The sequence below is a fragment of the Convolutriloba macropyga genome, chromosome 11, assembly GCF_964194025.1.
Source record: "Convolutriloba macropyga chromosome 11, txConMacr16.3, whole genome shotgun sequence".
NCBI lineage: Eukaryota > Metazoa > Xenacoelomorpha > Acoela > Convolutidae > Convolutriloba > Convolutriloba macropyga.
The window spans coordinates 20,091,837-20,119,774 of NC_134478.1; the positions used below are offsets into that span (position 1 = coordinate 20,091,837).

The following is a 27,938-nucleotide window of genomic DNA, read 5'->3' on the forward strand; positions in this document are numbered from 1 at the left end:
AATTTTAAGAATACGGTGAAATTTTAAAGATTCAGCGACTCAGCATTTCTTACAAAATTTTAGCTCATTTCAGTGCATTATTATGTAAAGTTTATGCGCTGAAATTGTTGAAAATTCGGCGCATTTCTTACGTATTTTTGGAGATTTTTTCGACCCGGGTGTTTATATTTTTTTCTTGGAAACTGGTTTCACCTGTGACCTATAGAACTTTTATAGACAGATTTTAGTCTTGGTTTTGCTAAGCCTTACTATAATTTTATCTAGTGAAATCTGTTTAGAGACAAAAACTTGTTGCCCATAATGACATTTAGTTAGAAATTGATTGTTTGATTGACGATTTTTTACTCTAATTCTTAGCATATAAGATGCAATCTGAGCTATTGAATCAAAATAATAGAAGTGGAATAAAGTTGTGTATTTAAGTGAGCTGGCCTTTTTCTTCCCGAATGCGGAGCTGCCAATGCAGGAGATGAGAGAAAAGGGAGAGCCACAGAGAACTCTGGCCATCATCAGACCAGACGCATACCGAGAGAGGGGAGACGAGATACTCGCACAGATTAAGGTATCCACACTCATCATTGTTGATCAAGGTTTCATTTTTGATGTGAAACCTAATTTTTTTTACTAATGAACCCGCCTAAATGATAATTAAATCAATTTTACGAAGAATAATGAAGTGTGCTGAGAACAAAATTTGACTGTACAAAAGAGTGAGTTTAGAATAGTTTCTGTGAACACCATCGAATGGTGATTGGGAAGGAAGACTTCTAGAATCTCTTCGAGGTCTTCTAGAACCTTCTAGAATTTGAGCATCTGATCAAATGAAGCATCTGATCAAATTCCTCAGCAAAATAGAATTGGTCTTATTGAGTCCGAATGGCTACACATTGATTAACCTCATCTGCATTTGTGTTTGCAGGCAAGTGGATTCACAGTTGCCCTTCAGAAAGAGGTCACTCTCACGAGGGAACAGGCGGAGGCATTCTACGAAGAACACAGGGAACAGCCATTCTTTGAAATGCTCGTAGACAACATGACCAGGTTATCTGATCAAGTGATGTTTCCTGTTTCCTGATAAATAAACTACCCAAAACTTTACAAAAAAAAGTCTTTGAAAGTTTATTGATTTTGTTGCCACAAATTTTAAATTGATGATAATCGTATTAATAGTAAAAAAAATTACCACTGGTTGTAAATTTACTTAAGCAGTTGCAGCAGGGTATACTTTTAATCAAATTTTGATCAAATTTGAATTAACATTTAAAAAAAACCGCCTATGAGAAAGTTTCTCAGCGTAGTTTTCCGTAAAAATAATGTATCGGCCATCGATTTCTAAATTGCAGATAGTTCTCATCTGTTCTATATTTCAGTGGTCCAGTTTTGGCCCTTGGCTTAGCGAGAGAAGATGCCATCAGTCGATGGAGAGAGATGCTGGGTCCGAAAGAGAAGGAGGCAGTTCAGGAACAACCCCAGTCCCTCCGGGCACAGTTTGACGTCGAGAGTGCACCTGTGAACCAATTGCACGGATCTGACACTCCAGAAGCAGCCCAGAAGGAACTGGAGTTCTTCTTCCCCAAAGAACAGACCCTTGCTGTTATCAAGCCCAATGCTATCGACAAGAAAGGTAGATTATCCGTTCAACTAATTGAATAGAATTGAATATTTATTCCAACTTTCTCCAACTCTCTCCCCCTCTTAATAATTTATTAGGTATAAAACTCCTACACCTTTCTTTTTCAATTATTGAGGATGTAACAACCCAATTTGATTTGTGAATGGGTTTATGAAAAAGAATAGGCTGAAGCGATTTATCCGAAGTTACGGTAAAACTTTGTGAACAAATTTTTAGTGATTATGACCAGATATCCAATTTCAAACTAGAAATTCAATGGCCACAAATTTTAAAAAAAACTTTGAACAGAATCGCTACATGTGTTCAGTACAAGTTGAAAGCCAAAACTTTAAGAAGTTACCCAATGAACAATGAAAGGTTACAGTTAAATGTGAAAAAGAATAAAAGATTGTGAGAAATGATAACGGAAAGCAGAAAGAGGGCAAAATAGCAAAGTGGAAAATATGTTGAAAGAACAAACTTTGAGTGAACTGGTGAAGCAGATCATTCCCACATTCTTTGCTACCCGCCAACTTCCACTGCTCACTTCCTCTCTAAAATTTACTCAGGTTGACAAAATTTCATGCAACAATTTGCACTATTTTTTGTAGAGGAGATCATGTCTCGTATCAGAGAGGCTGGTTTCGAAGTGTCGTCCCAGAAGGAGTCCAGACTGACCAAAGAGATGGCAGAGAGCTTCTACGGAGAACATGCGGAGAAGGAATTTTTCCCACAACTGGTCGATTTCATGTCAAGGTACATACATACGACATGGATAGAAATTATCCTCAGCGTTTATTTTTCAACGGTTGTGTAATTTTCACAAAAATGCCCAAAAAGTGTATTTCATAGACTATGCTTGAAATTCTGTGGTTTGAGGGGCTCTCTGTGGTCAACATTGACAATACCTTGCCACACATTTTCACTTTATATTTGTGATGCTCACTGTGAAAAATCGATACGTTAACATTGAGTAACAAGTGACGAAAAGTGCATGGTTTGTGTCATCCTTACTCACGAATAACGTAACCTTTGTCCACAATTTTAAGCATTTAATTCCTCTCAAACTTCAATTATTAATTACTTGAGACCAAATTCAGACAATTAATTGTTTTGATGAGTCGTGATATTGGTAGTTGAAAACTGCTAACTCTCTTCTTAATCCGCAATTAGTATTGCGAGGGTCTCTTCTGCCAATAGTCAACGCCTAAGATGTCTTTCAATTCGGTTTAATTGACACGATTCTTCCAGAATGAGAGTTTCTTTGATTCCATACAAGACTCATGTATGATTTCATACTGCTCATACTTGATTTCTTTGTAGTATTTCTTAGTAGTAAAAATGAAAACCAAAGAAATCCTCTTTGATTGTTTATGGTTACCAAAAAAACCATAGGTGATCTTTGTGTGATTACGAGGAAATCACATGTGATCCCCATAACAATTACCAAGAATTGGACATCTTTCTTCCTTCCATTTGCGTTTTGTTTTTTACCGGTAGGAATCATTTATGTAATTGCCTGCATCACTATTTGACCCTGAAAGACAAAACTCTTCGGAAAGTTGGGTGCTAAATAAAAGGATAATTCCATCTGTATGACTAACTTCTTGACATTCTCTCAAGCTAATTTATACCTATAAGTGCTCCTTTATCCAAAAAATTGTATTTGTTTATGTTTAAAATTAGTTTCTAGATATGTAAAAAAAAGGTATAAAAGTGTGTATAAAAGTTTTTTTTCTTTAACACACCTAAATTTTCAAATACATACTGCGCATTCGATACGTTTAATTTATATGGCCTGTGACTACCTAATACGGGATTTTCTGGCAGCGGTCAATGTTTCATGTCTCAATTATGACCTCGTATGATTTCCAATGAACTTCTAACAAAAATGAGGATTATACAGATTTTTTGGCTTTCAATTTTTTTGGTGGATTTGTGAATGATTTCCAAGAAATCTTATACGATCTTTGTCTGACTACTAAGAAACCGCACAAATCATAATTATCTATTATGAAAACAAAGAAAGTTGTATAATGGGTGCCCAGGGTAATTAGCGCGTAAATTAGATACTGTAATGGTGGACAACAATGACAAGATCCTGTCACTACAGATCACGCATGTTCAAAAAGCAGGCATCCTAAAAATTGTGACTAATATTTTCAAATTTGAAGCAAATTTCAACAAATATTTCTTACTGTCACTGCTGTCGTCTAATCTTGTCATATAGTTATGAGTATTTTTTGACATGTTCGAATAAATTTACTTGATAAATATATACTATTTGCACCGTAATGTAGTAAACTTTTAAAAGAATTTAACATTTTTTTACAACTTTCGGAAGCTTCTGTCAATCTTGAATGATTTTTGCAAGATGATGTATCACCTGCAGCAAGTTGGAGTGTTGAATAGGAAAATCAGACAAGAGAAAATTGCGAGATTAGCCATGGGGGTTCTGGGATGCGGAAACAGGCTGGATAAATTTCTGAGATATGTATCTTGAAGTCAAGGTAGCGATTATTAAACAATTCATAAACTTTATGTTGAAATACATTTTTTCAAGACCTCGTGCAAGAAAAACGAAAATTTAAGGACTTCAGGGACTTCAATTGCGGAAAATGTAGCTCCTATAGTCTGGTCAAAGAACCTGATCTTAACTTATAGTTTGTCTTTAATTTGTGTTGTGTTATTTCAGTGGTGATACTCTGTTCATGGTATTGACAAGGGAGGATGCCGTGAACGAGTTCAGAAGACTCGCAGGCAACAAGGACCCAGAACAGGCCAAAGCCGAGGCACCTGACAGGCAAGTCTAATACCATCTGCTCACGAAATCACCACCACATTTATCGGCTTATAGTTCACCCATTCAATTCACGTTCCGTATATGAAACTACGCAGTTCAATTAGGTTACACGACAATTTACCCTATTCAATTTTGCCCAATGTCGTTATACCCAACCTGCCATTTTACCGATTGCCATTATACCCAAAACCCGATGTACTAACATACTTAAATGGGCTACATAATCAACTTTTCATGCTAAATAGTCGTTCTGCTAAGTTGAACAATAGAGTAAAAAAAATTGGCATTGGACAAAAATGACAATGGGTAAAAAGGAATTGAGTAAATTTTCCTGACGCCTTAATTACTCGCTAAAAATTTTGTCGTGATTACGTCTTGTTTACAAACGAAAAAGACACTTTCTGTTTCAGCATCCGAGCAATGTTTGGTGATGACATTCTGAAGAATGCAATTCATAGCAGCTCAACTGTCGAACAGGCATTCGAGAAAATATCTAAAGTGTTTGGTACGTTTTGATTTATTTTTTTCACTAGCAGATTATGTGGTTGGTGAGTTCAAAAAAGGCCATTCCGGCTATAAGGACCCTTATGGTCATTTTTGCATATATAGTTGTTTTACGTTGACATTAAATTCAAGGACCAGTTGACTGTAAGTTAGTAGCGATATTGTGTAGTTACTCTTCCTAAAGTTAATTTTATCATATAGTCCATAGGTTTAGTTTGATGTCATGCGCAAAATTATTTATTTGGATTGTTTCCGTTTGCCCCCCCCCCCCCCCCGTACGCTATGCAACCCCCATTTAAAGAATATATTCCATTACATAGTAAATCATTATGTAAAATTTGGCAGTGTCATGTGCGCCGCCTAGAGAGTGGAAAAAAGGCATCCTCTAAGCGGGGTTGGGGCGCAAAAACCGAAAGATCCATTTATTCTTTGTTCTTATTCATTCTTTTCCTATCTGTTTTTCGTCAAAGAATTCGATCTTAGAAATGCTTGAAATATTAGTTTAGTTCTGATTCTGTTCAATAATTTTTGCTGCCATATCTCTTCCTGTTAGTTATTGTTCCTGTATTAACCAATAAACATGTCAAAATGTATCACAAATGGTTGATCGCTACAAAGAAACGCTCTGTAAATGTAGAACGCATAAGAAAAACCTCAATAGAAATTTCATAACCAGATAGCGCTAGTTAAGTCAAATAATTTAGGTCGACTTTGACAAGTTAATTAGGTGTTTGAAATAAGCATTGTTTCGTAAAGGGTTAGTGTTGCGAAGGCGCCAGAGAGGGTAGCTGAGTGATATATCTTAAACAAACAAAATTGATGCACAAAAGCATATTGAGCTGTCAATCTATTTTGATTAATTAGCAAAGTTGTATTTGCATCAGGCCAAAGTCGAAATGAGTGATTTAAGTTTAGATGAAAACTAGAGAGCGAACAATTGAAGTGAACTAGATAGTTTGAACAGAATTGGAATTTCAATTTGAAAAATTAAAGTGTGATTTCGAAATTGCAAAATAATTGGCAAGCCAAAACTTGGTACACCTCAACACTGTAAGTTATATTCGCTGTTGGACTCTGAAAATTTGTAAGGATGTTCCCCTAATGATTGTTCATATGATATAGGGATGTGCGGCTGGTTACACCTTTTTGATCTGAGTTAGTTAATTAGAGTTTTGTTGATTTAGAGTAAATAAAAAGGCAATTTATCAGTTTTCCAAATACCCTACCGATAAAAAGTTGTCCGACCCCCCCCGGAAGGGAAAGAGTTATTGGTTGATAACTGCTCAATGATGGGGAGGTACCCCTAGTGGTCCTCTATTGCGAATATAGTTTTCAGGCGAATCCGACCACCCACCCTGCAGCTATTTACACCAGAAGTAGTGTGATTTGAAGGTTCTTAGGTATTTCACTGTGAAAAATGAATGTTTGAGTCAGAAATTAGGCGATTAATCAGTTGTAATGTCCTGCACGTATGAATTAATGTTTTTGCATGATCTTGGGAAGGGTTTAGGATGTAAAATGACGATTTTTAAGTATATTGGTAATTATCACAAGAATTTAGTTAGCACCTAAATTGAAATAGTATTTTTTCGAAAAGTTGACGTCGGATTGACCTGAAAATTGGGGGATAGATTAATTTGGGTACGATTTTAAGGTCAGATTAGGAATCCGATTTTAAGGTCAGATTTGACCCCACACCAACCTACACGGAACTAGCGCACGCCGGTGCTCCGAAACGTAAAATTTGAATTGCTCGTGGAGTATTGGTAGTAGCCCTATAATTTTTGGAGGGTTAGTGTAACTTTTCAAGGGCTTTCGATTGGTGATATTTTCAATCCCAGATTCTGAACGGAAGTTGGTGCTTCGGGACAACCCGTGTGCTGAAAACCGGAAATTGGCCTTTTCGAGCGGCCGAATGACTTTGAAATGGTGTTAATATGATAACCTGAGACAGTTAGTGACAAAAAAACCACCCCGGTCAATTTTGACGAACTCGGATTTTTCGGGTTTCGGCACCCACGACTCGTTAAAAATTTTTGAATTGCAAACGACTCGCAACGGCTGATCCGTTCGTCATGAAACTTGGCAGGCAAGTTGGTGGCACCATATAGTTACTATAAAACTTTATCCAGGAGGTCGATGAAAATTGTGCGCAGCCATTGCTCGTGTTCTAGTGGGAGTTAGGCCTTGAAATTTTGTGAGTAGGTGCAACTATGAGAGAACTTTCCGTGACAGTAATTAGTTTCATTAACTTGACCCTTCATTTTGGACGAATGACCCCTGATTGACCTCTAGAGGTCACACTTTTGGGTTTTTAGGAATATTAGACTTTTCGGCGGTTTCTAACTGGGAAATTGCATGAAATGTTGAAAAAAGCTCAGAATAATAACTGCTCTTAGCTTTGGGGTTGAGTTTAGTCATTTATTCAACACATGATTTTTGACAGGGATTGATTGCAGCTAATTAATTTTATAGTGGAAATAGAGGTATAAGAACTTTTCAGAGCGAATTTCAATGTTTACTAAGCAATCACTGATTGACATGTCAAGTGCATATATGAGATAAAGTGGAGTGGATTTGTTTACATAAGAGTCCAAAGGTTGTGTACTTAAGATAAGGAGAAAGTTCAACAATGTTTGGTAGCAGTTGAATGACAGAGCATAATTTGATATTGGTTTGTTTGCATAGCAAACAAAGCCCTCCTACGGAATGTGACAGATTGCAAGTGTAAGTTGCAATGTTTACTTAAGAGATTAAGGTTTGTTTGCTTAAGATAAGAGCTTATTGGTTGAGTATAAATTGGAGAGAGAGAGAGAGAGATGTTGGAGAATTCTGGGAGAATTCTGAAGTTTGAACACAAGAGAGTTTTCTGCACAAGCGACAGAAAGCTTTGATTTAGTGTGACTAAATTTTAAAGAGATTTAGAGTGAGATTGAACATTGGAAGTTTGTAATTGCAAGACCAGTTGGGATACTGTGAGCGGTTTTGATTTAGTTCATTTGGGAAGTGAACCACGGATATTGTCATTTTTATTCTAATTTCTATTATAATTTGTCTTGAATTTGTCTTTTCCATTGCTGTGCGAGTAATTTTTTACCTTTGTTATCCGTATAACTAGAATTGATATTACGAGCCCCATTGTGCATTAACTTATTTCAAGGCAATATAATTTGCAACAGCATACAAGAGTGGAAGAGGGGAAATCGCAGAGTAACAAAGTAACGCTTGCTTCACCAATTCAAAACCTTTGGTGTATTTTCTTTGATCGATCTTCCGGGCGACAGAGTCCCCTCACTGTTGAGCCTAGCAGAAATTCAGAAGACGACAGTGGCGCTCCTGGGTGGGCTTCGTTTCTTTGTTACTTTTTGCTGTGGATTATTTTCTGATTAATTCGAGAGCGTGCGTATTTTTCGTCGGAGAAACTGCTGAGAGCGCATCGAAATTTGACTTACATTTTAAATTTGGGTTACCAAGAGTTTGATTATGTTTGGTTATCAATTGGTGAAGCGTTTTCCTTCACCAGGCTGCGAAGTTTGGGAGGTTTGGCGCGAACATTATTTGAGCACTGGCTTGAAGTTGGGATGGACGGAAGAAGAGATGATGAAGTGGTTGCCCACAAAAATGTGTGGGTGGTCCTTGAATGCAGTAAGTGATTTACCAAGAGGTTATTGGCGGTCAACTCCAGGGAAGGAGGCATGGACACTGACCAAGACCCTGTATCAATTTGACATACGATTGTCGGACAATCCACTTTATTATGAACGAAGCTACAGTTTGTTTGTTAGAGGGAAAACGGGAAGTAGGGAGGAATTCATTGAAACCAATGATACTGTGGATCAGAGAACGCGACAGCAGTGTTCCCAAAGGCAGGTGATTGATACAAATAGAAGCGTTGACACTTCTTTAATGGATGGATTTCGGCAACCGGGCAAAAGTTCTGAAGGGTTTGGCATTGGGTCCCGCTGTTGTGTACCAAGAAGAGGAGCTTTTAGAGAAGATCTGTTTGGAGAAGTGGAAGATACGAGAAATGCTGAAAGTGGTAGTAGAATAAGAACTCCAGGTTACGGCAATGAAGTGGGAACTGGAACTAAGATCGAAACGGAGGAAATTTGTGGTAAAAAAAATCAGGAAGTTTCTAGAGCAGCACTGAGAGAATATGAAAACAGTGGATTCAGAAAAATTCTGACAGAAGAAAAAGTCATTGAGCGGAGAGTTGAGTCTTGTGGACCAGTTGAGCATCATGCTATGGAAAACGATTGAGTACTTTCACCAGAGTCTGGGGAGCTAAGCGGTGAACGTTCGGATGATGACTATTTGTTTGAAGATGCTTCGAATACAGATTTTTTGGATGTAGAGGAATTTGATGACAACGATTCGAGAAGCGAGACAAGTATTGCCGCGAGTTTGAACTCAGTAGCATGCGAAAATGTAACTGCATTAGCGATCAATTTTGGCGCTGGGATCAAAGCTAGCAGAAACGATATGTTAGGAGCCTGGGCCTTGATGGAGTTAAAGACAGGAGGTGTGGACCAGAAGTTTTGCAATGTACCACACGTGGCTGATGAGACACAGATGTGTACAACGGAGGGCACTGTGGACACTTTGGAGACTTGGTCGGGTTCTGGAGGAACTGATGAGCAGTTGGTATGTGAAACACAGAAGGTTCAAAACGATAAGGCAGCAGGGGACCGCAGTGATTTTTCACAGTTGGGAAAGGAGCCGGAGGAATGGGTGCAATCGCAATTGAATGAAAATCAACTTAATTGTAGTGTTTCGGTCGAACCAACGGATGAGCATCAAGGGGACAGTGCTGGAGTTGACAGAACAGGGAAATACTATCAGAAGTCAATGGCTACAGGGTTGAGCGATTGGGTTTATGATGATCAACAGCCTAGGAGGGAGGACTCTACCGTGTTTTCGTTGGAAGTTGAGCAGAAACTGAATAGAAGGATTGCATCACGATTTCCGGAGATTGCAAGGCTGTTGCTGGAAAACCGAGCACTGAGCCGGAAGGAGAGGTGGAGCCGTTTGGAAGCATCAGGACAGCAGTCGTGGCAGGAATACAGAAGAAATGTCAACAACAATGGAAGAAGAGGTGGACATCCATTCAAGCATCAGAGGAAGAAGGTTTTTATGTACAGGTGCACTAGTGTTTGATGAGCGAGACGTTGACAGCTAAGTTGATCAAGCTTTTTTTACCCAATTGTTGCCTACATAGTATTAATCTATTTTATCGAAACAAGTTGATTAAGCACTATAGCCGTAGAATTTTTTTTTAAAAAAGATGATTTTGGGGAAATGTGTAGTTTTGGTAGATCTAATTATAGGAATTGTTTTTTTTACTTTAGTGATTTTGGGGTTCCCGGGAATATGTTTGTCAGAAGCTATAGAGTTTGGAGAAAAATCAATGATGATGAATTAGGTAGAATATGTTAAAATGTGAAAATGAGAAATTGCTTTCTAATCTTCTAATCTGATTTAATTAACCGCTATTCAATTTTTGGTGCAGTTAGTTTATATTAACCCGGAGCTAAACATAAATGGTTCACTACACTAGATCGACTATTATTAAAGTGCGTAGGAGTAAGTTATTCGGGTCACAGGATAAGGTTTTGCAATTATTCGGCAGAATAATAATCTAGGAGGGAGGAGTGTAGAACGCATAAGAATAAACTCAATAGAAATTTCACACCCAGATAGCGCTAGTTAAGTCAAATAACTTAGGTCAACTTTGACAAGTTAATTAGATGTTTGAAATAAGCATTCTTTCGTAAAGGGTTAGTGTTGCGAAGGCGCCAGAGAGGGTAGCTGAGTGATATATCTTAAACAAACAAAATTGATGAACAAAAGCATATTGAGCTGTCAATCTATTTTGATTAATTAGCAAAGCTGTATTTGCATCAGGCCAAAGTCGAAATGAGTGATTTAAGTTTAGATGAAAACTAGAGAGCGAACATTTGAAGTGAACTAGATAGTTTGAACAGAATTGGAGTTTCAATTTGAACCAAATTAAAGTGTGATTTCTAAATTGCAAATTAATTGGCAACCCAAAACTTGGTACACCTCAACTCTGTAAGTCATATTCGCTCTTGGACTCTGAAAATTTGTAAGGATGTTCCCCTAATGATTGTTCATATGACATAGGGATGTGCGGCTGGTTACATCTTTTTGATCTGAGTTAGTTTAGTAGAGTTTTGTTGATTTAGATTAAATAAAAAGGCAATTTATCAGTTTTCCAAAAACCCTACCGATAAAAAGTTGTTCGACCCCCCCCCCCCCCGGGATGAGAAGGAGTTATTGGTTGATAACTGGTCAATGATGGGGAGGTACCCCTAGTGGTCCTCTATTGCAAGTATAATTTTCAGGCGAATCCGACCACCCACCCTCCAGCTATTAACACCGGAAGTAGTGTGATTTGAAGGTTCTTAGGTATATTACTGTGGAAAATGAATGTTTGAGTCAGAAATAAGGCAATTAATCAGTTGTAATGTCCTGCACGTATGAATTAATGTTTTTGCATGATCTTGGGAAGGGATTAGGATGTAAAATGGCGATTTTTAAGTATATTGGTAATTATCACAAGAATGTAGTTAGCACCTAAATTGAAATAGTATTTTTCCGAAAAGTTGACGTCGGATTGACCTGAAAATTGGAGGATAGACTAATTTGGGTACGAGGAATCCGATTTTAAGGTCGGATTTGACCCCACACCAACCTGCACGGAACTAGCGCACGCCGGTGCTGCGGAACGTAAAATTTGATTTGCTCGTGAAGTATTGGTAGTAGCCCTATGATTTTTGGAGGGTTAGTGTAAATTTTCAAGGGCTTTCGATTGGTGATATTTTTAATCCCAGATTCCGAACGGAAGTCAGTGCTTTGGGACAACCCGAGTGCCAAAAACCGGAAATTGGCCTTTTTGAGCGGCCGAATGACTTCGAAATGGTATTAAAATGATAAACTGAGACAGTTAGTGACAAAAAATAACCATCCGGGTCAATTTTGACGAACTCAGATTTTTCGGGTTTCGGCACCCACGACTCGTTAAAAATTTTTAAATTGCAAACGACTCGCAATGGCTGATCCGTTGGTCATGAAACTTGGCAGGCAAGTTGGTGGTACCCTATAGTTACTATAAAACTTTACCCGAAGACGTTTTGAACACTACTTCGCAAGTTATTAAGTTTGGAAATTTGGGGTCATCCGGGAGGTGGATGAAAAGTGTGCGCAGCCATTGCTCGTGTTCTAGTGGGAGTTAGGCCATGAAATTTTGTGAGTAGGTGCAACTATGAGAGAACTTTCCGTGACAGTAATTAGTTTTATTAACTTGACCCTTCATTTTGGACGAATGACCCCTGATTGACCTCTAGAGGTCACACTTTTGGGTTTTTAGGAATATTAGACTTTTCGGCGGTTTCTAACTGAAAAAAGCTCAGAATAACAACTGGTCTTAGCTTTGGGGTTGAGTTTAGTTATTTATTCAAAACATGATTTTTGACAGGGATTGATTGCAGCTAATTAATTTTACAGCGGAAATAGAGGTATAAGAACTTTTCAGAGCGAATTTCAATGTTTACTAAGCAATCTTTGATTGACATGGCAAGTGCATATATGAGAAAAAGTGGAGTGGATTTGTTTACATAAGAGTCCAAAGGTCGTGTACTTAAGATAAGGAGAATGGTCAACAATGGTTGGTAGCAGTTGAATGACAGAGCATAATTTGATATTGAATTGTTTGCATAGCAAGTGACAGATTGCAAGTGTAAGTTGCAATGTTTAGTTAAGAGATTAAGGTTTGTTTGCTTAAGATAAGAGTTTATTGGTTGAGTATAAGTTGGAGAGAGATAGAGAGATGTTGGAGAATTCTGGGAGAATTCTGAAGTTTGAACACAAGAGAGTTTTCTGCACAAGCGACAGAAAGCTTTGATTTAGTGTGACTAAATTTTAAAGAGATTTAGAGTGAGATTGAACATTGGAAGTTTGTAATTGCAAGACCAGTTGGGATACTGTGAGCTGTTTTGATTTAGTTCATTTGGGAAGTGAACCACGGATATTGTCATTATTATTCTAATTACTATTATAAATTGTCTTGAATTTGTCTTTTCCATTGCTGTGCAAGTAATTTCTTACGTTTGTTATCCGTATAACTAGAATTGATATTTAGAGCCCCTTTGTCAATTAACTTATTTCATGGCAATATAATTTGCAACAGCATACAAGAGTGGAAGAGGGGAAATCGCAGAGTAACAAAGTAACGCTTGCTTCACCAATTCAAAACTTTTGGTTTATTTTATTTGATCGATCTTCTGGGCGACAGAGTCCACTCACTGTTGAGCCTAGCAGAAATTCAGAAGACGACAGTAAAGAATTTTTTGGAAAGTCGTTCAAAAGAGGATAGAAGCCATTTTTTTGTAGGGTTGTTATCAAAGATTACAAAAAAATATTTTAAACACCCATTGAATACACCCTACATTGAATACGCCCATTGAATACACCCTACATCAACAAACTACATTGAATACATCCACTTGTGAAATAATTGAGTCTCCTATTATTTCTACTTTCTGGATAAAATTGAAAGAGCTCAACACCAAATGAAGAGTTTGGGGCATAAAATATGCTGTTGTTTTTTCAATTTTTTTTGCTGGCCTGATCGTAAGCTAGCACAGAATTGTAATTACTTATTTGGCGAAGACCGAATCCAATTTCAAATTGTAAAGACAGACAGAACCCGCAATCAAAATGAACAAGAGACTATATGCAATTTGTTGCAATTTAAAGTCGAATTTCAGGTTTTAATTGGAAAATATAAACAAAATTATTACATTTAAGTCCAATTTGATGTTTTATTAGGAAATTGTTAATAAAATTACCGCGCTTATTAATAATTGAAGACCTAGCTTAAGTTTATACCGACATAATTGTTGACAGCGTTTGCATAGAGCTTTCTAATTTCCCAGAAGATTTGTTTCAATTACAGCACATCGCAAAAAAACACTATATAGAGAACAATTGTTTAACGAAAGAAACGATGGCTCTAAGTTCAAATTAAAAAATAGAACCCAACTGAGATAAAAAAATGGGAATGTTGAAATATGTAGTACTTTTTTGTGTTACTGAATCAGATTGGATCTTTGTTTGGTAATTTTACAAAGCTTTAGAGCTTTTTCAAAAAAAAACTGAAAAAAAAAATTAAAAACAAATCCTTTCATTTCAAAACAAGTTGCATTTGAGTGCCCGATTTGGCAATTTTCGAGTTTTCCAAACGATAGCAACATTTACTTTCTTTGAAGGGCGCTTTTTATGCTGTTCAATTAAAGACATGGTCAGTAGCAGAAACTTGTTTTTGATTCAGCATTTTGAGCACTAGACAAAATTTGAAGTTGATTTTTTTCGTATGAAATGGTTTACCTAGAAGATAAAGTTTTTGACAACTATAAGATCGATCAACACTTAAATTTCATCAATTGAAGTTTTGCTAATTTTAACTTTAACAAGAAAGGCCCCTTGCAGCTCAGTTGAAAACATAAAACACCGAATTTTATGAAAGACATTATTATTTTAGCAACGTTTTCTAACACAGAAAACCACGCACGATAACTTTAATTTTTTCCTCTGGTTGGTGCTTTAGATCTAATCTGAATTACATTCTTTCTTTTGCTTAAACGCTGTGGTGGCTAGGGCCATGTTGCGTAGCAGGAAAATTTCTGCTATTGAAAAAAACTTTTTTTGTAAGCAATAATAAAAAATTAGACTTAAATTCAGGCTCATTTCCTTCAATTTTTCATGATTGCAGCAGGTGCCTCAGATGTCTAAGTTTCTGATATATTCAAAAAACAATCAAAAATAATTCTGGAAAACCTGCCTTTATCTGTTATTTAAGACATAATAGTTTTTGACAGTATGTTGACTCAACGTTTTTGTGATACGAAATACAATATTACAAAATTAAAACTTAAAAGCAGATTTTTTAGTTTTTAGATGTAGTATATGCCTACATTGGAAATTATTCTTTAGTTAATCAGAAAAAAATAGGTCGTGTTAATTTCAGCTGATTTTGAAAAATTTCTAAAAAAAATTTAACATAAAAGCAAAAATGATTTGAGCCAAACATCACAGGAGCATCTTCAAAGGAACAAACCTTGGGATGATAAATTAACGGCAATCAAAAATATCCGATTTTTAGAGTTAGCATATGGATAGCTATTTTTGTACTGCGTTTACTTCTAGTTATCTACAAACAAATTTCATTCTAGAAAGCAGACAAAAGTTTTATGTATTAATCTTGGGTGAACAATTTGTTTGGGATATACAATTTTAAATTGTGTTATTCTGTAATTAAAAGTATCATCTCGTCTCTTTAATTATGTATCTCTAGCACAAAAGATGAAATTTCACCAAAAATGTTTTAATAATTGAAATATTTTTAGTCAACAATTTTGGTTAAGATGTTGGTGCAACATCACGTTGTTTAGTTAAATAAGGTATAATAGCCCTTGATGCATTATTTATTAATTTAAAACAAAAACTTTACATGTTAATACTGCAGAGTTATTCCCAGATTGTCAAACGTTTAAGCATACGAATACTCCTATTAAGATGTAAGAATTTTATTCATGTACGTTTAAGTGTATATCTTGTTGAGCGTGGCATGGTTTCAAACGTTTGAGCTTGTGAAATCAATTCTTCTTAGTCATACTAACGTGATATAGGAGAAAATTGTTGTAAATGCCAAACCATCATTCTTCAGCATTGGTTTTTGAATTACCAATGATTGGCAAAATTTGTTTTTGTTTTTCCTGGCAAAAATGAAATGCAAACTCAAAAAGTTGAACATATCAAAACTATTTTTTTAGCTCCGATTTCTTTCTATGTGGATAGATTTTTCAATTCGTTGTTGGCTGATGAAAAAAAATTCTCGAGAACAAAAAAACTGCAAAAAATAAATCCACGTGCTGCACCTCTGGAAATTGCAAACAAACTTATCCAGCTTCCGAATCTCTTATAGAATCTCTTATCCAGAATCTCCTATAGATATAGAAACTCTCGAAGATACCAAAAGCAATACCATATTTTTAAGCGTGTTCTACCACGCAAAACAAAGTTTAAACTGCTATGATTAGCTTGTAATGGTCCCATATGTTAAATTACAGATGAAGAACAACTCGCCAAGGACGCGGCAGCATCTGGAGAGAAGGAGTCGACCGAGCCCGAAGTTATGCCAGAAGCCGAACCTGAAATGGCAGCGCCAGCTGAAGAGGAGCAGCAACAAGAGACAGCGGACGAAGGGTCCGAGGAAGTAGCGCAGGAGGAGGAGTCACCTGAACAGCAACCCACTGAAAGAGAGGGCGAAGAAGTGGAGCAGACGGTTGAAGAGGGTGAAGGTGGTGACGGGGGTGCTGCTGCTGAAGAAACAGTGGAAGCTGGCGAAACGGGTATGACGAATAGTTCTGACAAAAGTCTAAACATGTTTCTTAACGAATTTTTGCTTTATCTTTGAGCAATTTTGACAACATTTTCGACATTTTATTGTCGCTTTCTTGAGATCTACAATTGTCTATCTATCGAGCGCAGCAGATCTATTTTTTTGTTAGAGTATAAACTCGAGTAATTAGGTTGTGATCTTAAGATGGAGCTTGGAGTTGTAGCTCAGCTCTAAAGAGCATATAAAAGACTCTCGTAGTTTGGACCAGATGGAGAGAACAGGATTGCAAGCAATTAAGAGATTCCTGTGTCCCATAAAGGTCCCACAAATGTCCCAAACTTTGCTTTTATTATAATGGCGTTGACGCAGAATCAACATAACGAGCTAGTAGTTGCTCTTATATTTTTCAAGTCAAAAGCTCCTAACATTTTGTTTTTTCTCGTGATGAAAACAAGATAAATTTGAGCTAATTTTGTACAGAAGCGCCAGCCGAAGACCAAACAGCCACTGAACAAGCTCCAGCTGAAGAAGAAACAACAGAACAACAACCAGCCGATGAGTTTGAAAATGAAAAACCTGCCGAGGGTGGAACCGAAGAGGCCAAACCCGAAGAAGAGAACAAACCACCGGAAGGTGATGGCGGAGACAGTGAACAAACCGCTGGAGATGAGATACCAACACTGGATGAAGCTCCGGCTGGTGATGGGGGTGAAACGAAGGAGGGTGATGATGGAGCGCCTCAGCAGATTGAACAAACAGGTTTTTATTATTTTAATTTTGACATGTTTTCGCAAACAAACTCCGATTATGACTGACTAAAATAACTTGCTATAATCTTGCAAGTGAAGGCATGCTGTTACAAGGCAGCTTTCGAGATTTCAATTTGTATAAATTTACGCAACTGACGCATCCATAACCCCGCATCTTTTTTATGAGATCGCAGAAAGTTTATCGATGGTCGAAAGTCTACTATTTCTAACGGATCATAGAATCCATCAAGACCGTTGAAATCTCGAAATTTCAAAGAAAGATAACTAAAAAAGAGGAAGCGTAAAAATTCAATCGAAACATATAAAGAATGTCACCAAACGCAGAAATTAAATAATCATATCAAATTTAAAATTAGAAAGCATCAAAGTGGCCTGTAATCTCAAACTTTTTCCTCATTTTTTTCTTGATTCCTTCAACTTTGAAGCATCTTTTGATAATATTTTAGCTCCTGAACCGCGTTTTGGCTACTAGTGGAGTTCCCGATAGAGTCTGGTAGGAGTCCGTGAATTTGCAAAATATTGAATAAGGTTCTACTTCTTTTCACCCAGATTTATTTAACCCCTATAATTTAACCCCGTATATAATCACCTCTCAGTCATTTAACCCAGCAATTCATTCACCCCGAAATCGGTTTAACACCGAAATCTTAAATGTATTTCGGCATCCAAAGAAAAAATAGCAAAGCTAAAGTTCGAAGGACTTAAATAACACAAAACTACTGACCTTCAAGAGTGCGGCATTGAACAGCTTGCGCTTGTTTGAAATCAAAGAATAATGACGCGACTGTTTTTTAGAGCAATGCCTTTGAAGAACGGTTACTTTTCGTAGTATCTATTGAACCGTTTTAGTATGTAAGCTAAATTTTACAACCTACTTTTTGAGCAGGCATAACTTAGCAATTCCAAACGAGTGTGTTTAACACAACTTTCAATGAAATCCAGATTGATCATTTTGCTAGCAGCTACGCTGTGCAAGCTTCATGCCTAAATGTTGCAAAACTGTGTTCTTAATAAGGGGTCCCATCATAGGGTTTACGCCCGGGATCAAATTCCCTAATGTGTCACGATATGAGGCTTCGACGTAACGCCGCAAGGACGCAAGGTGGGCGGCAACTCAAAAATATTAAGATGGGTTTCAAATTAAAAATTAACACGAAAACATAAACACAATAATATAAACAATAAAAACACAACAAATTTTTCTGACAAAATTTTGGGTTACATGTAAATAACAGACCGATAGCATTGAAGCTGTATGATAATTTTGAAAGGCATTAATAGGGACAATTTCAAAAAATAACAGAACCTTATCGGGCTTACAATCTAGGGCAAAGGTTTCTAAGGCATTAAGTAATCGGCTGTACGTTTTTCCAGCTTTGTTTGGAAGGACGACATATAAAGAAACAGTTGCAATACCAAGAACATATAAATAAAAGGTGTATATTTGATAGAAATTTTTAGGCGATAATTTCAAGGTTCTATCCGCAAGCCAAAATTTGGAGCCTTCGAGAACCGATTTCTTATACAGATCACCAAAAATTAAAATACACTCGTGGTAATCTTTTCCGCTGTCATTCCGCAAAACTCTTAAAACGTATCAGGTATATCAAAATGCCTGTCCGATGGTTCATGAAATTACACTTTTTGTATATTCTTTCTCAAACGCTGCGATGTTTGTTTTAAATTTAGTTTTGATGGCAACGCATACTGGGTCGAGAGAACGTCAGTTACTGGTAAAATTGGGGGTGCTCTGATCTGTTTTCACTCAGGGCTTTGATCTCTTTTATAACTTTTCGTGTGTCCGGCTTTCCAATCGAAACATTATGATTGTTGTAACGGCTGCTCTCCTTGTGTTTCACAAAGAAAGTTTTACACCGCCCAGTTCGTTCTGAGTGGTTACAAAATCTGTCCGGATACTTCGTTTATGCAGTTCGCTTTTGTAACTGTATATCCGTTCTGCTGTACTTACCGTTGCATTACAAATTCAGTTCGTAACTATTGGCTAATCTTAGTTTTTTCAACTATCAATTTGAACTGGATTGCTACAGATCACACAATACGGGATCTCTTTATGTATACCAGTTCAATCCGATAGAAAAAACAAATCGAAGACAAAGATATATGTCTAAGACCTGTTTGTGCAAAAATATTTAAATTTAAACTTAAGTTGGCTTTTGCTGTTTGTACTCACAAGTTGAGAATACCAGAAGTTGGGGTTGTAACAGTTGAATTTCAGCTCCAATAATCCGTTGATGCAAGACACAGTAACAGAATTTACTGCTCAAGAATAATGTTTTTGAATACAAGACACAGTAACAATTTACTGCTCAGGAATATTTCTAGTTCAAGACACAGTAACACGTTATTTACTGCTCAAGACAACTTGTTTTGCAATATTTTGCTGAGTTATACTTTCAGCCGTTTTCTGCGGCTACTACGTTGAGTTCTGTGTGTTGCCTTTTGTTATTTCCCCCTTTTCTCTTTTTTCTCACGTGACAAACTGTAACTAGAACTAGAACTATAACTATAACTATTAAATGACTAAGACAACAGAAAGTGGTTTGTTTCTATTTTCCCCGCCTATACTAGCTTGTTATTCCTTAAGCTCAGCTCCAACATCGCCGGCCCTGTTTTCCTTCGTGAAAACATCATCGTCAGTTGGTAGTACTGGAGCGAGCTTCACTACGGGCCTCTTGTAGTATCCATCTTTTGTTCGGATTTTCGCTGATCGAATCACTCTGTCGGAACCTTCAAAGGTTTCGGTTATTCGACCCAGATCGTAATATCCACGTTTGTCACTGTCTTCCACTAACCACACAAGATCACCCTGCTGAAGACTTCTGTCCGTTGTGGTCTGCCATTTCTTTCGACTATTCAACGTTGGCAAGTATTCTTTACGGAATCTGTCCCAGATGAGGTCTGCGTAAGCTTGAGTTTGTCGGAAGAGCTTTCTATGATCAACAAATTGCTCTGCACCGGATAGATACGGTAAACAAAGGTTCTTGTTGCCAAGTAGGAAATGGTTTGGAGTAATAGCTTCTAAATCGGTAGAATCAGAACTGACCTGTGTCAACGGTCTAGCATTCAGCGTCTGTTCAACAAGACACATCGTGGTTGACAGAACATCCTCCGTGACTGATCGATTGCCCAGCACTGCGTACATTGCCTTCTTGCAACTCCTAACCAGTCTTTCCCACACTCCTCCAAAGTGTGGTGCTGCAGGTGGGTTGAACTTCCATCTGACACCTTGTTGAATCAGATGTTCTTCAATTCGCACCCTGTTCCATGCTGCTATATACTCTGCCAGTTCTTTTTCAGCTCCAACGAAGTTTGTCCCGTTATCGCTAATCATTTTGAATGGTTTGCCTCTTCGAGCAATGAATCGCATAATTGCGTTCAGACAGCAATCAGTGTCTAGTTTTGGTACAATCTCTATATGTACCGCACGTACAGTAAGGCATGTGAATAGACAGCACCAACGCTTTTCGTTTCTTCGACCAATCTTTACTGTGAATGGTCCGAAATAGTCTACGCCCACATTCGAAAATACTGTTGATGCGACTAATCGTTCTTCAGGTAGATCTGCCATTACTGGTGCCTTTGTTTGGGCTCTTCCCTTTCGACATCTAATGCATTTGTTTTTGATCGATCTCAAAGCATTTCGTATGCCTAGGATCCAGAATTTCTGCTGAACTATGTTTCTGACATGTTCAGTACCTTCGTGATGATTATTCTTATGTTCATTTCGCAAGAATAATTCAACTACATGGTGCTTCCAATGTAACAGTATTGGATGCTTGGTTTCGAAGTTCAAATGACTTTTACCTATTCTGCCTTGAGCACGAATAAGTCCTTGCTGGTCAATGAATGGTGAAAACTGGAGGATTTTGCTGTTTTTTGGAATTTCCTTTTCAGCCTTGAGAGATTTCATCTCCTCAGCAAACTGTTCTTGCTGCAGTAGTCTGAAGATGCTTGCTTGTGCACCCTCTCTTTCTTCAACACTTAGTGTTTTTGTTGCCGGTTTATGTTTTTTGAATACACGCTGTATGTATGCCATTGTATTTACAAGTCGATTGAAATTGCTGAATCGTTCCCACTGAATCATCGACTTCTTCTCTTCAACCTTTGCTGAGAAGACCATTTCTTCGTTTTGTTCGTCTGAAGCAAATGTTAAATTCACCTGTTCAGGCCATTCGCTCGCTCGTTGCTTCAACCAGGCCGGCCCAGTGAGCCATTCGCTTCTCTTAAGTTCGTAAACATTGATCGCTCGTGTCCCGATGTCAGCTGGGTTGTTAATACCACTCACATGATTCCACTGTGAAACATTAGTTGTATCCAAAATCTCAGCTACTCTGTTTGCAACAAACACCTGTTGCTTACGGTGGGAGCTATGAATCCATTGCAGTACAGTAGTGGAGTCTGTCCAGAAGTTAGAACTGTGAATTTTCGATTCGTGTTCCTTCACTATCTGCTCTTTAAGTCTCACTGCCATCACTGCTGCTTGTAGTTCCAAGCGTGGTATGGAAAGGTGTCGCATCGGTGCAACCCTGCACTTTCCGATTACAAATGCTAAGTCTGCTGAGTATTCTTTGGGCTTTGAACGTAGGTATGCCACTGCGCACATTGTGTCTTCAGATGCGTCGGCAAACACATGAAGTTCCCATTTGTCCTTGGCTGTGCTGAAGTATCTTCTATCAATGCTGGTTTCTGCTACTTCTGGAAGCTGGTCTTTCCATTTCAGAAACTCTTCTTCTTCGTTAGTTTCCACTGACTTGTCCCAATGTTGTCCATTTTTGGTCCAAATGCTCTTCAGTAGTCGTCTCATATGAACACTGAATGGTGCGAACAATCCAAGAGGATCGAACACTGAAGAAACTAGAGATAAGATCTTCCTTTGGGTGATTGGGGTCTCAACTTCTTTGCTTGTACCTCTACAAACCTGTAGACTATCATCGGTAATCGTCCACTGAAGCCCAAGCACTGATGACCCTTCCTGGCTGGGTTCTACTTCAACCTGCTTTGTTTTGCTGATTGATCTTAAGTCCTCTGGGATTGCATTGGTTACCACTTCGCTGTTGGTGATCCACTTCTTCAGTTCAAATCCATGTTTTGAGAGAAGAGGTTGCAGTTGTTTAAAAATCTTGATTGCTTCTTCAGGCGTTTCGACTGACTTGATGAAATCGTCCATGTAGAAGTTGTTTTGGATTGTTTTTGCTGCAATTGGGAACTCGTCCTCGTTATCGATGGCTACTCGCTTCAGAGCGTAGTTGGCACATGTTGGTGAACTCTTTGCTCCGAAAACATGACGCTGATACTCGTAAATTTGCACAGGTTCGTTCATTGTTGGTCGCCACAAGAATCTCAAGCAGCTTTTATCCCGTTCAGGAACTTGCACCTGCAGAAACATTGATTCAATATCTGCGGTTAAGGCTATTGGTCCTTCTCGAAATCTGAATATTGTTCCGATCAATCCGTGTAGTAGATCGGGTCCGGCTAACAGCTTGTCATTTAGACATACATCCTTGTATTTTGCTGCAGCGTTGCAAACACGGCGAACTTTACCCGGCTTGTTGGGGTTTAGTACTGGATGGTGTGGCAAATACCATTCCTTTCCGAAAGTGCCTTTGACTTCCGATTTACCGAGGATCTTCACAAATCCCTTTTCAACATCTGTATCAATTGACTTTTGATACATTTCTTTTAAATTTGGGTCTCGTTGGAACCTTCGTTCTAGTGAGTAGAGCTGACCAAGGGCCGAGCCGTAGTTGTTTGGAAGATTGGGTTCTGGTTCACTCCAGAGCATGCCCACTTCGTACCGCTCACCTGTAAACTTTGTCGTGCTCTCTAGAGATTTCTGAGCCTGCTGCTCTTTCTTTGATTGACTTACAACGTTTATTTTGGAAGCATAGGTTTCTATGTCCCACCATGATTGTATATTTTCTGCCACTTTCACATCTTCTGTGAAGGCGAAATGACAAATATTTTGACTTTGCTTGCCTGTCATGGGACCACTGACTACCCATCCTAATTCTGTTAAGACGGCGAAAGGCTCACTTCGTGTTCCAATCTTATAGTCCAATGGACGTTGAATTTCGTAGGCATCTTGTCCAAGTATGATGCCTACTTCCATCAGGTTGAATGTTCTGTTAGTGAGAACATTCAGGTGTCTGAATTTGTTCTTCAGTTCCTTGTAATCATATGTTGTGTTTCCTAACGAGATAGATGGGTGTGCAAACGCTTCAACTGAATGCACTTTTGAATTTAGTCCCTTTATTGTGATAGGAACCTTCTCTGTCCTCAAATCTTGCGTCCCATGTATGCCAGCTATGTTCAAGGTAACGTCCGTGCCTTTGGCTTGTAGTTGATTATTGACACTTTGGTCGATGAATGAAACTGTTGACCCACTATCGAGGAAAGCATAGGTAGTCAGCCTGTTACCACCACTCTGAACTGATACCGGAACTATTTGAAGAAAACTAGTAACTTGGTTACTCTGGTTGATTGTTGCTGCGCTTACGTTAACTGCGTGACTACCCTCGTCCATTCGGTTTTCTGAGTGTAGCAGTCTGTTGTGCTTTTTGGTACATCCGTTTATACCGCACAATTTGACTTTGCAATCTTTGATTGCATGTCCTTTTCCCAGACATCCATAACATAAGCGTTCTCTCCTCACTGCCACGTATCGATCATTCACATTCATGTTTTTGAATGATGGACAGTTCCAAATTTTATGAGTGCCATCGGCTAATGGACAGTGATCGCTTTGCGTCTGCTTGGTTTCTTGCAGGTTTGAACTTGCACTGAAGTTCGATGTCTTCGAGAATTGTTTTTCTCTATTTGCGTTGCGTCGGTCTTCTTCTTTGCGTTCCCCTTTAAACGCTGAAAACCCTTCATGCACGAATGCCATTCGTGATAGCCATTTTTCAAACATGATAAGGTCAGGCCAGTCCTCGTCTTTGTCATCGACGTAGAACCACCATTTTTCTTTAAGAACCTGTGGTAGCTTATCAACTGCCATGTACAATGTCGAACTTGATTGCAAATCACCAATATGCTTGTACTCTTTGAGCACGTTCACGAAGTTAGATACAATAACAGAAAAATTAATCAAACTGGTTGAATCATGAGGTTTCACTTGATTAGCTTTTCGTAGGCTCTCGAGCTGCGCATCTATAATTACATGCGGTCTTCCAAATTTTCTTTCTAAAATGTTCCAGGCAGCACTATAAAACTGTCCAGAATAGCCCATTCCCGAGATTGCAGATTTTGCTTTGCCTGTTAGCCGAGTCTTCAAATGGCTCATTTTCTCTGAGTCGGGAATCATGCGTTTATCTACTGTTGCTATGAACATGCTAGACCACTCAGGCCACTCCAGCGGGTTTCCGTCAAAATTGTTCAACCTCAATTTTGGTAAGCTACTGCTTGAATGTCCAGTGTTGTAGTGCCTTCCAGCTATCGGCGATATATCCCGCTCTTCAGCACTTACTGAGCGCTCACGAGAGTTTGGGTACCATGGGTAATGCCTCTGCTTATTCCGTTCAGGGCTGACGTCAAAGCGAGCTCTTGGTCGAATTGGCGTTCGCGTGTCGTTCATCGAATTCGCCCACTCCGAGACATCTCTCCCTTTTGGGGTCCAATTGAAAGGTGACTTGTCACGCGCCTTAGTCGATTGAGAACGGAAGTCATCTTTCTCCAACGCTGTTTTTTGCAATTGGCGCTCTAGGTCTCGCTCTTTTTCCCGAAGCTGATGTTGCATCTCTAGTTCTTTCATTTGCATTTCTAGATCCAACCTCTTTCGATCAAATTGTGCTCGTTCGATTTGCAACTTTCTTTCAAATTCAATTTCAAATTCTTTTATTCGTTCTTCAACCCGACGTTTCACTGAAGATGCTTCCGAAGCGTTTTCTGTATCCTGGTTGATTGTCCGTGTAACCGTATTTGTCGTTGCATTGCTTGTGTTACCATGGTTTTGGTTAAACTCTGGAATTCCAACGTTTTGTTCTAACTGATGCACATTATTCGCGGGCGGTTGCTCTTCATTGGCATGAAGAGTTGACTGGCTTTGCTGGCTTGACATGTTTGTTTCTCCGTGGATATACGGTAACCACTCTGCGTTCAAATATTGAAAGTATTTTTCTGTCTCAAGTTTGCGTTTTAAAGAAATATCTGGGTCTCGGAGAGTCTCAGCTTTTTTATTCACGAGTTTTTGAATGCTGTCATCCAATTGCAGTATCTGCTGATAAAGAGTCTTGAGCTTGCTTGGTCGATCTCGCTTCTCAATGAGCTCAAAACCTTCTTCCTCTTTCTCAATCAAGTTGTTTCGCAAGTTGTTGATCTGTCGATCCAAAACGCTTTGACTCTGTGACGGAGTCACTTCTTGTGTACTTCGGGACTGCAGCTTGAATCTCTACAGCTCCTTTGTTTGTTTGCTTTAATTGAGCTTGCTTTTCAACGTTCCTATTCGCTTTGCCTAATTGGCTTTGCATTGTTGAATTACTCGTTGAGTTTTGTTCTCGTTCGTCGATGACTTCGTCACTTCGACTGTTGGGTTGGACAGCAGTTTATTCCACTGTCCGGGTCGGCGGACCAAATGTAACGGCTGCTCTCCTTGTGTTTCACAAAGAAAGTTTTACACCGCCCAGTTCGTTCTGAGTGGTTACAAAATCTGTCCGGATACTTCGTTTATGCAGTTCGCTTTTGTAACTGTATATCCGTTCTGCTGTACTTACCGTTGCATTACAAATTCAGTTCGTAACTATTGGCTAATCTTAGTTTTTTCAACTATCAATTTGAACTGGATTGCTACAGATCACACAATACGGGATCTCTTTATGTATACCAGTTCAATCCGATAGAAAAAACAAATCGAAGACAAAGATATATGTCTAAGACCTGTTTGTGCAAAAATATTTAAATTTAAACTTAAGTTGGCTTTTGCTGTTTGTACTCACAAGTTGAGAATACCAGAAGTTGGGGTTGTAACAGTTGAATTTCAGCTCCAATAATCCGTTGATGCAAGACACAGTAACAGAATTTACTGCTCAAGAATAATGTTTTTGAATACAAGACACAGTAACAATTTACTGCTCAGGAATATTTCTAGTTCAAGACACAGTAACACGTTATTTACTGCTCAAGACAACTTGTTTTGCAATATTTTGCTGAGTTATACTTTCAGCCGTTTTCTGCGGCTACTACGTTGAGTTCTGTGTGTTGCCTTTTGTTATTTCCCCCTTTTCTCTTTTTTCTCACGTGACAAACTGTAACTAGAACTAGAACTATAACTATAACTATTAAATGACTAAGACAACAGAAAGTGGTTTGTTTCTATTTTCCCCGCCTATACAAGCTTGTTATTCCTTAAGCTCAGCTCCAACAATTGTGCTCAAAGTTTACGCGAATGAATTGGTCATTTTGTGTAAAAGCGGAAATGCGGCACTTGAAGCTTCGACATTTCGTGCAATTCCAGGCAGTGGTATATTTATTTATTCTTTTAACATAAAACTCACGGCCTTCTACAACTAAAATTTCTTTGTTTTTAGAGGAAATAGTAAACTCAAAGTCGGCAGCTATCATGCTGAATTCAAAGTGCAAGGAAACGTTCATGAAAAGTTTTGCTTTAAAATAGTGAGTCGTTAGCTCTATGTCACTCACAATTATGATCCATGGATTGACAGATTAAAATTGGGGTGTAATGATTGAGGCGTAAAAATTATGTTCACACCTCATTCATTTCACCCCGATTTTAACCTCCATTATTTAGACTAAATAGAGTTGATTGAGGCCTAATTATCTTCTACTATAGGAAGCTTAAAATCGGGGTTAAACAATATAGGGGTTAAACAAGTGAAGGGTTAAAAGATAAAGGCTTTTAAAAATCGGGGTTAAAATATAGGGGGTTATAAGAATAGGGGTGAAAAAAAAGGACGCCATTGAATAATATTGCCTCCCTGATTGAACAATAGTGGAGTGCCTTTTGCGGAAACCAAATTGCTCGGAATATAGATCGAAGTTTTTCAGATATTCGTATATTCAAGTGAACATTGCCCTCTCGTATACTTTACTCCAAGCATTTAAAAACAAGTCGACCTCTAATTGTTCTTTTCTCTACTCATCTTTATGAAGGAGTGTCTTATGAATCATGAATGTAGGTTTAAAGGTGATACAGGGTGTTGTATAATTCTTTGTATAAAATGCATTTTTTTTACTTTTAGTATCGTTATCAGTTCATGAATTGCAGTCATCGGGTTTGGCAATTTTGTAATGTGTATAAGAAAGGACTTTGAAATGCAAACTCGGTGAAAATAAGTAATTATTATACAGTTTAAATCGAGAAAACAATATTTCAGCTCAGGATTTATCAAAAAAATTGTAAAAGCTTGAGATTAAAACTGAGGTTCAAAGATTTTGCCAAGGCATCTCAAATTTGGCCAACAAAATAAAGATCCCGCATGTTTTGCTTTAATGTATGAATTTTCATTTCAATGGTAATGCACGAAGTTCTAGAGTTACGAAAAACGATCATGGACAAAAATTAACCAAAAGGTTTTTTCGTCACTTTATGCAAGAAATTGACTTTTGCTAGACCCAAATACTTTCAATCTTTCTTGAGATCCGGGCACTTTATGTTATACGTGATATGCATCGACCATAGTTGGATACCTCGACAATGATTTGACTAAATTATATAGCGAGTTTCATAAAGTTGAAACCCAAGCCATTATTCGAAAAACTCCAGCCATGTATATGAACATCACACTGCCATGTATCTATTCAGTTTGAACTTTGACCTTTAAAATATTATAATTATTAATTTTAAAATTACAA

At 38.1% G+C, this 27,938-nt stretch overlaps 1 protein-coding gene across 2 annotated transcripts in view; it reads left to right on the top strand.

The window, feature by feature from the left end:
• Positions 1 to 27,938, top strand: part of LOC142349866 (thioredoxin domain-containing protein 6-like) — a 40,454-nt gene that overhangs the window by 12,259 nt on the left and 257 nt on the right. For both annotated transcript variants that reach the window (XM_075401686.1, XM_075401688.1), the window contains 8 exons: positions 424 to 562; positions 920 to 1,041; positions 1,371 to 1,624; positions 2,224 to 2,368; positions 4,308 to 4,415; positions 4,826 to 4,920; positions 16,070 to 16,351; positions 16,822 to 17,100. In XM_075401686.1, coding sequence (XP_075257801.1) covers positions 424 to 562; positions 920 to 1,041; positions 1,371 to 1,624; positions 2,224 to 2,368; positions 4,308 to 4,415; positions 4,826 to 4,920; positions 16,070 to 16,351; positions 16,822 to 17,100 — 1,424 coding nt within the window. The remainder of the gene's footprint in view (positions 1 to 423; positions 563 to 919; positions 1,042 to 1,370; positions 1,625 to 2,223; positions 2,369 to 4,307; positions 4,416 to 4,825; positions 4,921 to 16,069; positions 16,352 to 16,821; positions 17,101 to 27,938) is intronic.